A 15222-nucleotide genomic window follows, 5' to 3' on the forward strand; every position below is an offset into this window, starting at 1 on the left:
TCCTATTTGATGAGCACTAGGGCAATAAATTCATTAATCATCATTTTATGCCTCATCAAACCTTTTCCAAGCTGCTCCATGGGAGTTATACAAATTAGCCAGTGAAAAGCCAGTAATTTTAGTTTAGCTAGGTAAGTGCTTTTTGATTGCCTTCTTGAACAATGCTTCCCTTGACAAGCTAATAAATCAGTTCTTTCTAAACCAGAAGCACAGCAAGTGTGAACAATAAGTTCACATAGTTTTGCCACTGATTTCAGCTAAAATAAAGACCTAAGTGAATGGTCTAAGATCAAAGTCCCTAAGTTTATTACAGAGTAAGGTTTTCTCCATCAAGGACAGCTAGTGAAGAGAAAGATTTTGTTTTATTATTAATGAACAGGGGGAAAAAGTCTAGTGACAAAAGGAACAACTGTATGTAGCTGAAATTGCAGCATTTGACCCCTGGGCTTTGTGGGCCACCATTCAGACTCATTGTCTTGCCATTTGTAAGGGTAGAAAACAGAAGCAATATTGCAACTGTTGTATTAGGTGCCCTGCTGCGGTCCTGAAATATTTCCATTCTCACACAGTTGGACAGGTGAGGAGGGGTGGTTTCATACAGCTAGGAGATACTATTGTCAGCGTAACAAATTACCAGAGAAACTGGTAATAGAGACTGCATTTAATCTGCAGCCAATTGATTGCTTGACTGTTTCAGGTATTTGTGGTGTAGGACTTGATTTGTTGGGTGGTTTACGTTAACATGAACGAAGCCTTGCGGGTGTGCTATCTTGTCTTTTTGAATTGCTGCCTTGACAGTATCATCCTTTCTGTTAGGCTGTAAATCATCTCACTAATCAGCTTGCACCAAGCCAACATGCATACGTTGGCACTCAGCCGGAGAATTTGTTTTGGAAGGCCTTTAGCAACAAAAACTGTGTTTGTATCAATAACTGTCTGTTAATGGCTCATGCATATGTATGTAAACCACAGTGATAAAACAAGTAAATACAGTGATATAGGCATTTTTGTAATAATTGCTTTTGCAGTTGATGCTTGATTGCACACTATGAAGTGAAGTGATTGCTTAAAGTGCAACCAAAGAACAAAAAGTGCACACTGATGAAACTTGACGCAGCATTTTAATTCATCAGGTATTACCAGAGCATCATCTAGAGAAAAATTGATCTCTCCGTGGTTGCCTGTTATTTCAGTAATGTTTAGCAGATATCCTCCACAAACCACCACCTGTTCCACTGAAGGGCATGTCAATGCTTCTCTCAAATTCTCCTACATGTAAAAAAACTCTAGGCTTCCTTTCAACAAGTCTAGACCCAAGGTATTTTAAGTACAGTTTGTCTCTTTGCTTCTTCATTAACTTTCGCTACACACATCACTGCATGCCTCTGAAAATAACTTGGCAAACTGGGAGCCGTTTATCTCTTTTATCTTGGGACCTGATCCAATTAAATAAGTGCGCATTTACATTTGCATCCATCAAGCTTAAGGAAAGAGTCTGGTTTGGTTTCAGCAAATGAAAGCCTATTTCTTTTAGGAAAAGAGATGTCTGGGCAAATTGTGCCATTTTACCATTAAATAAAAATGGTGACTTTCATCTCTAAAAATTCTAAAATAATATCCTGAAATGGCTGTTAAGAGACTGCTAGCAAGCTAGGTAATTATGAAAACACAACAATCAAAAATTATCCTTTACTTAAACAATAGACAGAGCTGCTATCAAATCCTTTCTGGCACTGTAGAAGTGTGCACACTATATAATGGATACACACATATACAGGGAATACTTTAACAGTTTGTCTTTGCGAGGTAAGCAAAACACATATGCACATGCAAGCACTAATTCCTCACTATAACTGTAGCCTACCCTCTGGGACGGTAAATGTTACTTATGGTTCCATTCCCTAACCAACTATGTACAACAACCTTTCAATGATATCCCCTTTGCAATGTGACACATTTTATGTAGCTCCCTAAGCAGCTTTATAGAAATAATCTAGTTTGTGTATTTATACTACATGTATAATCTCCAGGCATGTTGGTTCATAGTTTAAGGTACTCAATACAATTGTTGACAATATTTACAATGTTTGCTCACTGCTCCCTTACAAAAATTGGCCCTTTCAGATTCATGTACAACTAAACTATCTTTCCCCAAGATAAATTAAAATGCAACCTCAAAATAGAGTGAGAAGGAAATTAGTAATATTGCATTGACATACAACTTATTCACTTGCTCTTGCCTTATCAGCCTTAGCTTCTGGTTCCTGCATGTAATTTTCCTCCCTTCACAGTGTGCATCTTTATCATGACCAACTCACTATCAGGATGTTTTCATCCTTCTCTCCTCTCATTGATCTCAATTTGCCTCTCCTTCTTCCTATTGTCTGTCTTGCTGAATCTGTACATCTATCCATTTCCAAGCGTGTTTCTCTCCTTCTTAAAGTTTTCTATCTCTCCCACTGTATTTTTATGATGTTTTTGTTCTTTTTTCAGAAGCCATTCCCTGATAACTTTTGTCATTCTCATTGTTGTTTCTTTATTGTTCTTGCTCTCTCTCCTCCTCCCTCCTGATTTGATATATTTAGATTATTGCATATAAAATACTGCTTAATGGCAGTTTACTCATAGGTATTTTTCCATTCATCCAAACATATTGCCTATAGTAACATTTTAATAGAAAATAAAATATTTCGGGTTGTTGCATGTTGTTTTGTAGTTAATGGCTGCCAGCAAAATGTTAATTTTATGCCATAAATTCTTTTTGAAATTTTACTTTTTATTATTTCACAGCTATTTTACTGTTTTATGAGGCAGAAATTCACTGAGCAGCAACTGATAAGAGGTTGATATGACTGACGTTAGGCAGTTGTTACTGAATATTGTCCGATGGCATAACTGGGAAGATTTGTGGAATCAACCCTATTTGCCCCAGATCCAATTGAAATTAGCAGAACCTAAGGTCAATTCTGTCACAGAAGGAAAACATGGTTTGATCCTACTACCATATAACATACATGACACAGCATGTTATATCTATACAACCCTCAACAACTTGCATATATATAACATTTTGAATGTAGTAAAGCATTCCAAGGTGCTTCACAGAAGCATTATCAAACTAAGTATGATGCATAATGAAATGTTAGAACAAGTGGCACAGTCTTAGTCAAAGAGGTAGGTTTAAAAAGTTAGGTTTAAGAAGCTAGGTTTAAGGTTAAAGAAAGACAAAGTGGCAAAAAGGTTTAAGGAGGGAAATCCAGAGTTAAAGACCCAGGCAGCTGAAGTTATGGTTGCTAATGATGGTGTGATGAACATCTCAACTGTGCAAGATGCCAGAATTAGCGGAGTGCAGAGATCTTAAGAGGGTTGTAGGGGCTGGAGGAGAGATAGCAAATGAGTGAGATCATGGAGGCATTTGAAAACAAGGATGAAAATTTTAAAGTTGAGGATTCACTTACTGGTAGCCAAAGCACAGGGGTGATGGGTGAATGAAACCTGGTGACGGCTAGGTTGTGGGCAGCAGAGATGCAATAAAGAAGCCCAGCCATTCTTCAAGTCGTAATGGTTTTACATGATTGGAATTAAAGTATAAAGCTGGATTATAAACATTTTCTGTATTATTTAATCAACAGTCCCACTGAATGGTATATGAAGAACAGGAGATTTCTAAGCTACTAAACAGTACAAATGCGCTTGTACCCATGTGCACGGTTCTGCTCCTCAGCATCTGAATGCCAGTCCATTTTTAATATCAACAAAAAATAGGACTGAGTTCTTCACTGAACTTTTCTTTTAACAGTAACAAAGTCTGTAAACTTACCACTCAATCAGGTGGGGACATTTCAAGGTTTAATGATAAGGTTTTGTTTTGCCCAAGTGGTACCGCTAGTGTAGCCGCAGTTGGGGAAATCTCACGCCTAAATAACTCTAGGCCTTTGTGCGAAACCGAAACCAGTTCGCTGGTAAAACGCTACATGCAACTGATCTATGAATGCACCCATAGCCCAAGCAAGCCCCATGCAATCTATTATGCGGAATGCATTTACTGCTTTCAGTTGTGTATGCTCTTGCCATATCTGTTAGCTTATCAATATTTACAATACTGTGTCGAGTTGACTAGTTCTATACATATACATCATAAATCGACGAGTGTGATTAAATATAGAACGAGGAACTAAATGTTACACGGGGCGGAAAAAACTATCATGAGCACTTTCAAATTTTAGCATGCACTGTCCATTGATAGAATCTGAGCGGATCAGCAGTCTTAGGACTGCGCAGAGTGTTATCAAACAGCTGCAAGAATCACAAGCACTCGCTTTTCCCCCAGAGACTTTTGAAAGAATTGGAAAAACAAGGAACATGCCTATTTGTTTTCGTTACTTTTCCGTTGCTTTTTCAAGTCTCATTCCTTAATAAAAGTAGACTGTTCCTTTACTAACTTTGTGTTTTGTAGCTCTTTTCCTACTTTGGATAGGTTTGTTAAGTTGTAAATCATATCGTGACAACCCATATCTAGGTCAGTTTACAGTTTCAACATAAATATTTAAACGGCTTTGAACATTTAAAAGTGCAAAATCGTTAATAGGTAACAACTCGACTGAACAGTGTTGTACTGTACAGGGTATAGAAATCTAGAAGACAATAAACTATCTGTCATTAGCAGGTTCATTTTCACCAAGGAGTATCATTAGGAAGTGATTTATGCTGAATGTGCTCTAGCAGTTCTCAGCCCAGAGTTTGTCTTTCTCCACTCGAGCCAGCGCCAAGCTAAAGAAACAGCTGGGCTGAATTTTTAGCGCCCATAATTAATTAAGAGCTTCATTCCCGGGATTTGATGATTAAATAAAGCAAGACCCTTATCCCCTCTGCGATTTCACTGAAAGTGTACTCCAGTCCAACTCTCCTGATCCCACGCCGGTGGCGCATTATAATCCCTTTTTGTGAGAAAAATGCCACAAGATTGCTTATAGACGCACACAAAAGGTAACTTCAGAAACAGTCACTTGCTTTGCGATCGCTTCTGTTTTCTCCCCGTTGCTGCAGTTCTGCCAATTTTTTGTTCAGAATCGAACGAGGGAAAAGGCGGCTGATAGGAATTAACATATTGTTTTTTTGGGGGGGGGGGGAGGGCGGTGTGGTGCAGCCGTATATGTTTCTGGCAATACTTGGTAAACTGCCAGTCGCAGATGTCCTTACTAATAATCTAACCAGGTCAAATAATAGGATTCCCTTTACACTTTTTAACTGAATTTGATGTTGTTCTGAAGTGGCAGACTGACTCTTGTCAGTGCCTCTAGTGGTTTGTTTGTGCAAGCTGCTATAGCAGAACTTGACTTGTACATCTGGATAATAACAATAATTAACAACGTAGCACCTCGTTTGTCAATAGATTCCTATTACATAATGAATTGACGGGCTGTTTTATTTCTTTTTAATCTGGAATCTATTTACATTCCTTCTTCTTAGAACAGAGTAAAGGCGAGAATAGAACGAGCAACAAAAAAAACTACAAAGGCTGAATAAGGCAGGAGGAAACGATGAAAGATGCCAAGTCCAGATAAAATCAGGAGTTTGGTATGTAATTTTGGAATATTTCTCAAACAGTGAAGAATAAAAAAAGCTTAGCAAATTCACTCCTGATCCCTTAGAGGGTTGAGGCTTCTGGAAGCTCGCATTCAGCAGAGTCTTCCAACAGGTCCAGACCGAGCATTTCAAACAGCGTGGATAATGAGGCAATAACGTTCAAAAAGTTTCTGAAATCCATGTATAGAACTAGGAGCAGGGCATTCAGCCCATCGACTTCGTTCCCCCATGCAATTAAATCATGGCTAATCTGTGTCTCAACACCATTTGCCCGTTTTCGCTGTGACAGTTTAAGCCGATAAAATACCCTTGTGGTGCAGTCAAGACCCTCTCAAATCGCTTCACTTGTACAGCAACCTACACAGATGCATGTTATACATGTGTGGTCGTCCATATAACCATTAGAAAGTGTTATGTAGCGCCATAATGTGCTCTACAGCCTCTATGATCTGTTAAACTTGGTTTTGATCCTACAGTCAAAAAACGTGAGGTTAAAAAATGTCACCAGATTATTTTCCAATGTTACAACATGCGGATTTACACAAATAGCCACTTACCGTTCACAACATATTGACTATCCAAGCAACAAAATATAGTCCTCCGCCCAACCACTTACTGTAGAAAAAGGTAAAACTATTTCCGTGAAGCTCTTCGATTTAAACATTGACGCTTACACAGTTGGTTCATCGCATTCGCATTGGCAACATATTAATTACAAGTTTTAACATGAAAGTTTTTAAATCAGATATATTGTTGCTTAGTCTTTATTTAGAGATAAATAATTTGCAATATAATGGTACCCCACTAATTATCCACCAGTATTTTTTTACAGTGCATATAATTCTCAATTGGGCCAGAGAGACCAATATATAACGCACATAAAATTAGTATAATTTTTTAATATAAAATCTATTGGTTTTCCAAGAAGCCTGGAGTCTCCGGATGCAGAGCTCATTGTATATACTGTATAAGGCATTTTAAAGCAATTAGGAAAACAGTTGAAGTTATTAAGTGTACACTATGTAATGTGAATTACTTACCTTAGTGATGACCATCCATTCATTACCACACTAACAGGACTATACTGACATACGCAATGCAGAGGCTTGCAATTCATTAGGAGCCGGCACAAATTTCCCATCCGCGGCGCCAGCCAGCACTTCAAACAAAGTTGGTATTTGTTTTTTAAAAAAAAGTCTCGTTTGCCATCCCATCCTTTCTGCAAATGTATTTTGTATGCTTTCTTAAAGCGGTCTCCCTGTTGGGTTCATGTCAAGGGTTGGAATCAGTGGATTTTTTTTTCTCTCTCTAGGTACAGAAACGAGTTTCCTAAATATGCTCGCAGGACACAGACAGACTAACATTTTAGCCCAAGCAAACCAGGGCCTTTGATCATCTCGATCAGCTCCAGATGGACTCGATTTGTAGGCCATTTTTTAGGTTTTTCTTCAAATGATTATTTATGTAGTGTGCAAACGGCACCTTTTGCTCCCTGATGCAGACAAAAGTGTACAAGAGCTATCGGCTCCCACCTTGTCCGGATACTGGAGTTTATTTGGAGACGGCGGCTGTAGATTAAATAGGCAACTAAACTTTAACAGTGTTGAGGGAGGGGGGCATGGTCAAATAAGAAACAGCTTCACAAAAACGGAACCTCTTGTACCAAGTTTGCATAGCAGCTTGCAATTGCACTTTTTGTCCAGTTGTGAAAAACACAATAACAAACGTGTTTTCACATGCTAAGTAGGGCTTTATATATATATATAGAGAGAGAGAGAGTGTGTACGTAAGATTACATGTAAAATAACGCGGGACACCTTTATAAGTGTTTCCCTTTCATTTTCTGATTGCGTTTATAATTGTGCAGCCCACCCTGTTCGGTACTTATTATGCACACGAATAGTGAAGCACGAATCCCTTGACAGCGAGTAGAACTGCTTCGCATATCAATTTTATTCTTTAGAAAATAAACCAGAAGTATATGAAATATCGCATAAGACCAACGAGAATGTATTGATCGAACTTGTTCATTCTCTTTCATGGCGCTGTGCCGCATGGTTAGATAAACACATTTCGAGATCAAGAGTTTTAAGTTTTTTAAGAAGACTGGTGAAGAATATGATCATCACTGCGATGATGTGCTTCTTAACTAGCAAATAAAAGCGCATACCCTGAAAAACCGAGCTTTTTTGTGCGTGTAGGGATGTGCTAACCAAAGTTATAGGTTAATATCCCCAAAACAAGCATTAGTGTTCTCCTCCCATGATGATTTAAAATAAACTGTCCCTTTGTTTCATTAACAATGGTGCTGCAAGTGTCATTGGCCCATTACTTTCAACCATAGACGACTTGCCGAATTGGTTAAGGAAACCCAGTATTTCACGAAACCAACTGAGGTGGCTGCCATCCTAATTCTTTGACACCATTACCTGTCAGGCGCGAAGAAATGAACAGTAATACTTGATGTTTCTTTCCTTTTTCTCCCTCTCTCTCTCTCTGCATGGCTGGGACTGAAAGCAGTTGCTGTCTGCTTGTTGTTGCTCCACAGATTTTTTTTTTGACCATGTAAAGGGTGGAATGCCAGGAATTCACGGCTGGGAAGAGGACACAGACTTTTCACCTCTTACCAGTCAATGGGGCGAACTAAGGACAGACTGCAGCGTGTGGAAGGAATACCAAATTCTTAGGAGGTTTGGGAGGGAAGGCAATCATTACGACGGGAAAAATCAACTTCCCAGTTCAGTTCATGAAGTTTCAGTAACATGTTATTGTTCTGTTGCTCCAGTGGTCCCTTACCACTTTGCTCTTGGTCACCTGGAATATATGATTCCCCGGGGATGAAGCGACATCCAGTGTTTTAGCTTCTGTTTTCAGTCCGTTTTTGCATAAATGCAAACGCTGCTTGGCTTAATTGTACCCATCTTGTTCATATCTTACACTGATATTTAATTATAAATATATTGACGTGCATTTTCCTGTCCTTCCATATTAACGAATTAAAATGTCACACTAACAGCATGGTTCTTTTTCTAAACATGTGTATGTCTGCATATCTACACACATCATGTTGCTAATAAAAGTATCTGTTCAAAACTTGCACGTTTCCCTACTTAACTCAGGCCCATTCCTGTCTCATTTTTTCATTTCTCAACTAGAACTTCCAAATTTGCGGTTGTGAGACCAAGTGTCATCTTCATTTTTATCTTATCTATTATATTCAGCGAAATTGCCTGAAGATCCATATCGATGTTCAAACAATGCGGTTGGTATAGAAAGTATCTTCAGATAATTGTAATGAACATAAAAATCGGTGCCAGCATTTCCAGAAGTATATAAGGCAATTGAAAGTCGCAGCAGTTACCGACATTTCTCTTACATTCATTTGCCCCGTTTCAGTAAAAGGAATCGAGTCTTTGGTTTGGGAAAAGGCGGGTGGGATGCAGAAAGAGTGTACAAATTATGAATTTGTATTGTTTAACATGCAGCAAACTTACGCTTAAGAAGTTTCAAAATTATGTTTATGATAAAGGTCGACACAAAAATCCTTTAATTTTGATCCGAGGAAGCAGATAAAGTACTGGTGAGCGTTGGCTATAGTTATTATGTAGGACCAAGTAGGCGCATGCACACATACACCTGTATGTATATGCATGCATGTGTATCTAGACGCATTCATATGCTTGAAAATATGCATGTAAATCAGACCAGTACGCATGCCTGTTCGTGCCTGTGTACTGTGCAAGGTCTACAGGAAACTGTGGTCAAATAATAAATATTCTGATCAGTTAGAAAAAAAAAAGTTTGCTGAACTCAGAACACCAGTTATACTATTAATTGTTTTCATTTCTAGATGAAATAAAATAGATCTGGGCTGCAGTGATAATATAGTTAAGTATTAATATATTCGGTTATCAATCCTCTTTAATATAAAGGCTGCCCTGGAGGAACATCCGTGTGTGATTATACAACAGCCAATTCCACGCTGGCCACCCAACCCCTAAAATCCATATCATTTAAGTGGAAACCACAAGGTAACTGTAACTAGTATCTGGTACGCCTGGTCCTGAGATATTCTGACTGTGTGTAGAACATTGGAAATAGTATTTGTAAATCTGTGCTAATGCACTTGAACAACTTATAAAAGATCATTTCTTTATGAAAAAATATAAAAATCAGCTTAAGACTAATACTGCTTGTAAGTCACTAATCCTTTAAAATTAAGTAAAGATTAATTTAATTCCTAAAATAGACACCGTAGTCACACTACTAATTTGCATAGATTCCACGAAATAAAGTAATTTACAACTAATTCCTTGTTTGAAATTGATCATAACTTTAAGTTGCAGGTTATTTTTTGTAAGCTAAAAAACACATTGAAGAAAGCCAGATGGGGAAAGAGGCGAGGAGAAACTAATAATTATGCTGCTGCCTGATGATATATTGCAATCACGCCAGTGCAGCTAACACTTTAACACCAGATAAAAATAGAAGTTCTGATTTGAATGTCCGGGAGACTCTGAACATTTTAGCATCGTTACAAGGGGTATTTATACTCGCCCCCTGAGACACTTCCTGACAATTTACTGAAATACTAGAAAGGTGAAATTAAATAAGATTAATGGCAACCCATAGAGAATCTGCATTTTAAAGAGAATTGACAAATGAAGCCGCCTTTCTTCAATGTCTTTTTAAATGTACTTCCTATTATACATTTGATAAAAATTGTTCAAGGGAGGTGTAATCACTGAATCATTTTATAGATAATTAACAAATAATATGGCAAAATACTTCATTTTGGAATAACATTCTGTCCAATTTTCTGTACGAGCACATAAGTTATGCGTGCGTTGTTTATTTTTTGAAAAATAGCGAGTGTTGCGATGCACCTAAGTACTATTTAGGTTCTGAATTAATCATATATTTATGACAAGGAACAATCTAAATGTGTAATGGCTTATAATGACATGCAGACGGCACATTCAAATCCTATCCAATGAAGCATTTTTCTTAAAAAAGGTGTATTTTATTCAGGTTTTAATTGTGAAAACATTCACATTGTGATAAGTTATCATTGCAGTTGGTTGGAAAATTCGCTAAATATATGAAACACACGTGCCAGCGTTCGAATTTAGTCTGACAGCCAAGAGTTTCCTGTATTATCTGTGCTAAAAGACCGCTGGAAATACAAATAGCATAAGTAATTTTACATTAACAAAATATATACGTGTCAAGTACAAATTTTACATCAGTTCGTTTCCACCCAGCTAACTTTAAATTACCCGTAGATTAGGTTGAAATGTAGAGTTGCTATACAATATTTAATGGGTTCGCTGATTAAATTCAGTTGAGGGAAAGGAGGCTGACATCTTCAATTTAATTGCCCCTATAAATGAGCTCTTTTTTCGTTTTCCCTTTTTCTGTAGCTAAAGAATTAGAGGGGCCTGTCATTAATATTTAATTTCTCAATCTGTTGATCTTTTAAATTAGGAGAGTCGGGCTGAATCCGTTCTACAGAAACATAAACAAGAAGCATCACGTTGCATTTGGAAAAATCAGGCTGAGATTTTATTTACAAACATTTCCGATTCCATTGTTTTGCAAAAAAAAAACAGCCGCATAAATTAGTAAAAGCTCTGGGTATAGTTCTTACAAAAATACAATTCAAATATTTTTTTATCTCTTTCCAGCAAACTTGATACACAGACAATATTTCACAAAAAAAATGTAATTTCTGGCTATCGTCGCATCACACTTGGAGGTACGGCGACATGCTCAGGGCATTGACTGGAGTGAAATTATTCACATCAAATAATAGGTGATTTACTTCCGTTTTGTAAAGTTTCACGTTAATTTGATAGCTCCTGGTTTGTGAATTGGAGGGTTTCTGTTGCAAAGAGTGCTATCTGATTCAATTTTTTTTAAATAAAAAAAAAAGCATTTTTGGCACTCAAGTTGAAAGTACGATGATTTTCTATTCGGAACAAGTGTGACACCTACCTGCGAATCTGGGAAAAGTTCAAGTCAACACTTCTAACTGAATGGGTTCCAGTATCGTAACATTGAAGGTGGGGAAATATGAGCAGGGAAAAAAAAAGTCTAAGAAAAGCTTGCGGCCAACACCGGAGAATTAAGCGAATTTACATGGTAAACGAACACAACTTGTGGGGGTGGGGTGAGAAAAGTCTAGGCGAGGTTATCTTGTATGGATGTCAGCATGCATTCAGTTCTCTCTGTCTCATATATAGCACTGCTGTGCTTTTTTACGATAGTAATGAGGACTAAATTTGGCATAAAATCGAACTCATTAGCAAAGTTCACCAGATGATTGCTTTGCATAAAACACGACACTGATTGGATGTAATTAGGTTAAAGGATGGCACTTTAGTTTTAGCCTTATTATTCCAGCCAGTTCTTACACTCTACCAACTGCACAGTGAAAGTGCTACACCCTCTCTTTCTGGTATTAATTTTCTTTAAAATAAAAGTTCATCACATTTTGATAACAAAACAAGCCAAAGCGCAATGATCGCCTGGATGTGTAAGCCGAAACTGTGTTTTAATTAAATATTTACATTTCGCTCAGAAGCGGCCCTTGAATTTATGTTTTCCGCTAGAAAGTCTAATTTGTGTTTTGTTCAAACCTGTTCCCCCACACTTAGAGAAAACAGCTTTCGCCTTAAATTAAATTGCCATCATCTTAACTAGGAAACATTTCAAAAAACACAGATTTATATTATATATGTGTATATATTATACGAAAGAACAACAATAATATCTGTACAGAAGACTCGTTTCATAATTTACTTCAAAGAGGGTGTATTATCCTTTTTAAATACAAAAACGCTACATTAAATATACAGAATTAGTCTTAATACAAATTAATTCGTGGTTGGTTAAGACATTCTTTTCAGATGTTACATTTTGAACACTTTGCATCAACCGTTTCGAACATATCAGAAACTAAAAATCTTTGTTACTTTATACCATCTTGACAGAAAATACTTTGCCATGGCAAAATAATAAATAGTGTCCAGAGATTCGGCGAAGAACCAGTATTAAATATTGGACATACCTTTCTTCAAATCATAAGACGATGTGTCCTTGCAATGATCTATTTGTGCCGGGCCCTTTGTTTTAGCTTCTGGACAGAGTTTAGCCAGAGCCTCTGCTCTGCTTAAGACAGTCTGACTTAATCCATTTGAACTGAAGTGTGTTGTGCTACTACCTCCGTGGTGGTTGTGAAGGTGTCCGAAGCTGCCATAGTTCGTGTAGCCTGGGTAGAAGGGCGACGTGTAGTAGAGAGGCCGGCCCAGCACGGCGCTGTTCGGGTAAGGACAAGGGGAACGGGACGGAGACGAGGCGCTGGCCGACACGGCGCACCCTTGACCCGGGCACGCACTCTGCTGCTGCTCGCTCTGTTCCTTCGACTTGTCCGAAGTGGCGATTTCTGCTAGAGACCAGAGTTTGGGCTTGGAGCTTGTTGCCGGGGGGGAATGGATGACTGAAGTTACATTGCAGTTCGCTGTGTTACTCGGAAGAGTGTGAGTTAGGTTTGTATGTGCATTTTCCAATTCGGAATCGTTGCTTTCGTGCAAGAGCTCAGCACCATGAGGCACAACCAGGGAAGAAGTCGCGGCTTTGGGGGAGTGGACGGTTTCTCTTTCCTCCGCGTCTTTTAACTCCGAATCGCTGAGGATCTGCCCACTTTCTTTGCTCGGATCTTGTTCCTCAAATCTTTCACAAGCAATGTCTCCTATGTTCGTTTTCTGATTCCCTGTTTGAAATCAGTTCAAAAAAAGGAAGAAAAAAACACTTATTCTGTTCTAAAGCGCAAAGTAAAATCATCTTTCTTAGAATCTAATGAACGTCGTGATGTTTGCTCCAAAGGAATTCAAAATTATGTGATATTTGATTTGTTGATTTCGCTTAAATTGTGTTACTTGGAGACGGTATTTAAAATAAAATTGACAGTATTGCATTTTAAAAGCGTCTCTGAACTGCACGTGTAGCGAAAATTACAATTCAAACGAAAATCAGTGTGTTGTTTGCTTTTGTGGTGCTTTATAAATAATAAACCAAAATCAGCTCGGCGCGTTTATTGGAAATGATTTCACTAAAATATTCATTAATACCTTACCTGACTCCGGTTCCGACGAGTTTCCCTTTTCCAAAGATTTCTGCGGCTCGTCCTCGTCGTTTTTTTCCAGATCTATGTTCTCTTCTTCCTCCTCGTCTTCGCTCCTATTTCTCGGGGTCCAGGTCATTTTATTCTCTTTCTTCAACCTCCTCCTGGCGTTCGCAAACCAGGTGGACACTTGAGTCAAAGTCATTTTGGTGATGATAGCCAGCATGATCTTCTCGCCCTTGGTGGGGTAAGGGTTCTTTCTGTGCTCGCTGAGCCAGGCTTTGAGGGTGGCAGTGGCATCTCTGGTGGCATTTTTTCGGTAAGCCGGGTCACCATAGGGATAAGAGCCTAAAGGAGCAGCGTACGGGTGATATCCTATAGATCCAGCCATTCCCGTCGAGTGATCATAGGGAGAACCCTAAGACACAACAAACACCCGTCAACATCGCATTTTGTACCAAATACATTCAGCTGTGAACCATTTTTCCTAATGATAATATTTAAAAAAGCGAACAGTTAAGTGCAAAGCTGTGAGCTTTTGAAGATTGTAATAAAATCAAGCATTTTTCAAAATATGTCCGATTTACCAAATGTGTACTTAACACGAAGGAATTTGCATTAAAATAATAGACTGGGACGCTTGAAAAGTTTGTAAAGAAAGAGGTGAGATCTTTTCAGAAATGATCTGAAAAGAGGCACCATTCTATTCAGCAATAGTTGTGAGTGCATTATAATGGTGTCTAGAAAACAGAACTTACCACGTAGGAAGTGAAGGCAGCGGTCGGGTCTGTACCGTACTGGAGGTGGCTGTTATAGCCTGGGGAAGGGGCTGTAAACGCTGTAGATCCGGCGTAGGGGCTGAAGGCAGATCCCGAGGAAGATCTCCCAAGTTCATCCGTCCTGGGTCCCGATATCACGCTCGTGCTGTACGCTGGACACGAGTAAAGAGCTAAAGAAGCTGACGGTTGGTACAAGTAGCCCTGAGGATACGACATGGCTAAGATTCTGGTTTTGTGTGTGCGCGTGTGTGAATCAACTCCCTCTTTCCAAAGCTCTTATGTGAATTGTGTGATCTGGAGTCATACACCGACAGATTGCCTGGGTCTGCGCTGTCAGCTTCTAGCTGACTCTCCCAGTGTTTACTTGCTTGCAGAAGTTTTCCTTTGGACAGAGCTGCTTGGGAAAGGTCCTGCAAGATGCAAGTTAGAAATTCAGGGTTTCTGACGCCTTCTACGCACTCGCAGCTCCTCCTATCAGGGTGTTGTCAATAGAAGAAAGGCAGCAGCCTGATGGGGTGCCACAACCAACCTAATGAGAGGCTTTTTTTTCTCTCCCTCTCTCGAAACAAGCCTCACTTCAAGGCTCAAGTGCGCCGGCCCCTGGATGGCAATCTTTTACCAGGCTCCAGCAACTTAACGTTAAGTTTGCTGATATTATACGTGACAGAAGCCCATAAAATCAGGAACAAATGTTGATCTTACTGGAAATACGTGCTAATCAAACACTCCCAA

The 15222-nt window shown here is 38.8% G+C and overlaps 1 protein-coding gene across 1 annotated transcript; it reads right to left on the minus strand.

The window, feature by feature from the left end:
• Positions 1–11128: 11128 nt before the first annotated feature.
• Positions 11129–14898, minus strand: irx5a (iroquois homeobox 5a). Its single transcript, XM_041191118.1, has 3 exons — positions 14470–14898; positions 13724–14129; positions 11129–13360 (listed from the first exon to the last, which is right to left on the minus strand). The coding sequence occupies exons 1-3, from the start codon at positions 14704–14706 to the stop codon at positions 12642–12644; spliced, it is 1362 nt and encodes a 453-aa protein (XP_041047052.1). The 5' UTR covers positions 14707–14898; the 3' UTR covers positions 11129–12641.
• Positions 14899–15222: the final 324 nt, after the last annotated feature.

The sequence above is a fragment of the Carcharodon carcharias genome, chromosome 7, assembly GCF_017639515.1.
Source record: "Carcharodon carcharias isolate sCarCar2 chromosome 7, sCarCar2.pri, whole genome shotgun sequence".
In the NCBI taxonomy this organism is placed as follows: domain Eukaryota; kingdom Metazoa; phylum Chordata; class Chondrichthyes; order Lamniformes; family Lamnidae; genus Carcharodon; species Carcharodon carcharias.

Coding starts and splice junctions, on each gene's coding strand:
- irx5a (XM_041191118.1), bottom strand. CDS start 14,706: ATGTCGTATCCTCAGGGCTACTTGTACCAACCGTCAGCTTCTTTAGCT. Junction 14,130..14,469: donor CTGCCTTCACTTCCTACGTG/GTAAGTTCTGTT, acceptor GTTGTGTCTTAG/GGTTCTCCCTATGATCACTC. Junction 13,361..13,723: donor CTCGTCGGAACCGGAGTCAG/GTAAGGTATTAA, acceptor GATTTCAAACAG/GGAATCAGAAAACGAACATA.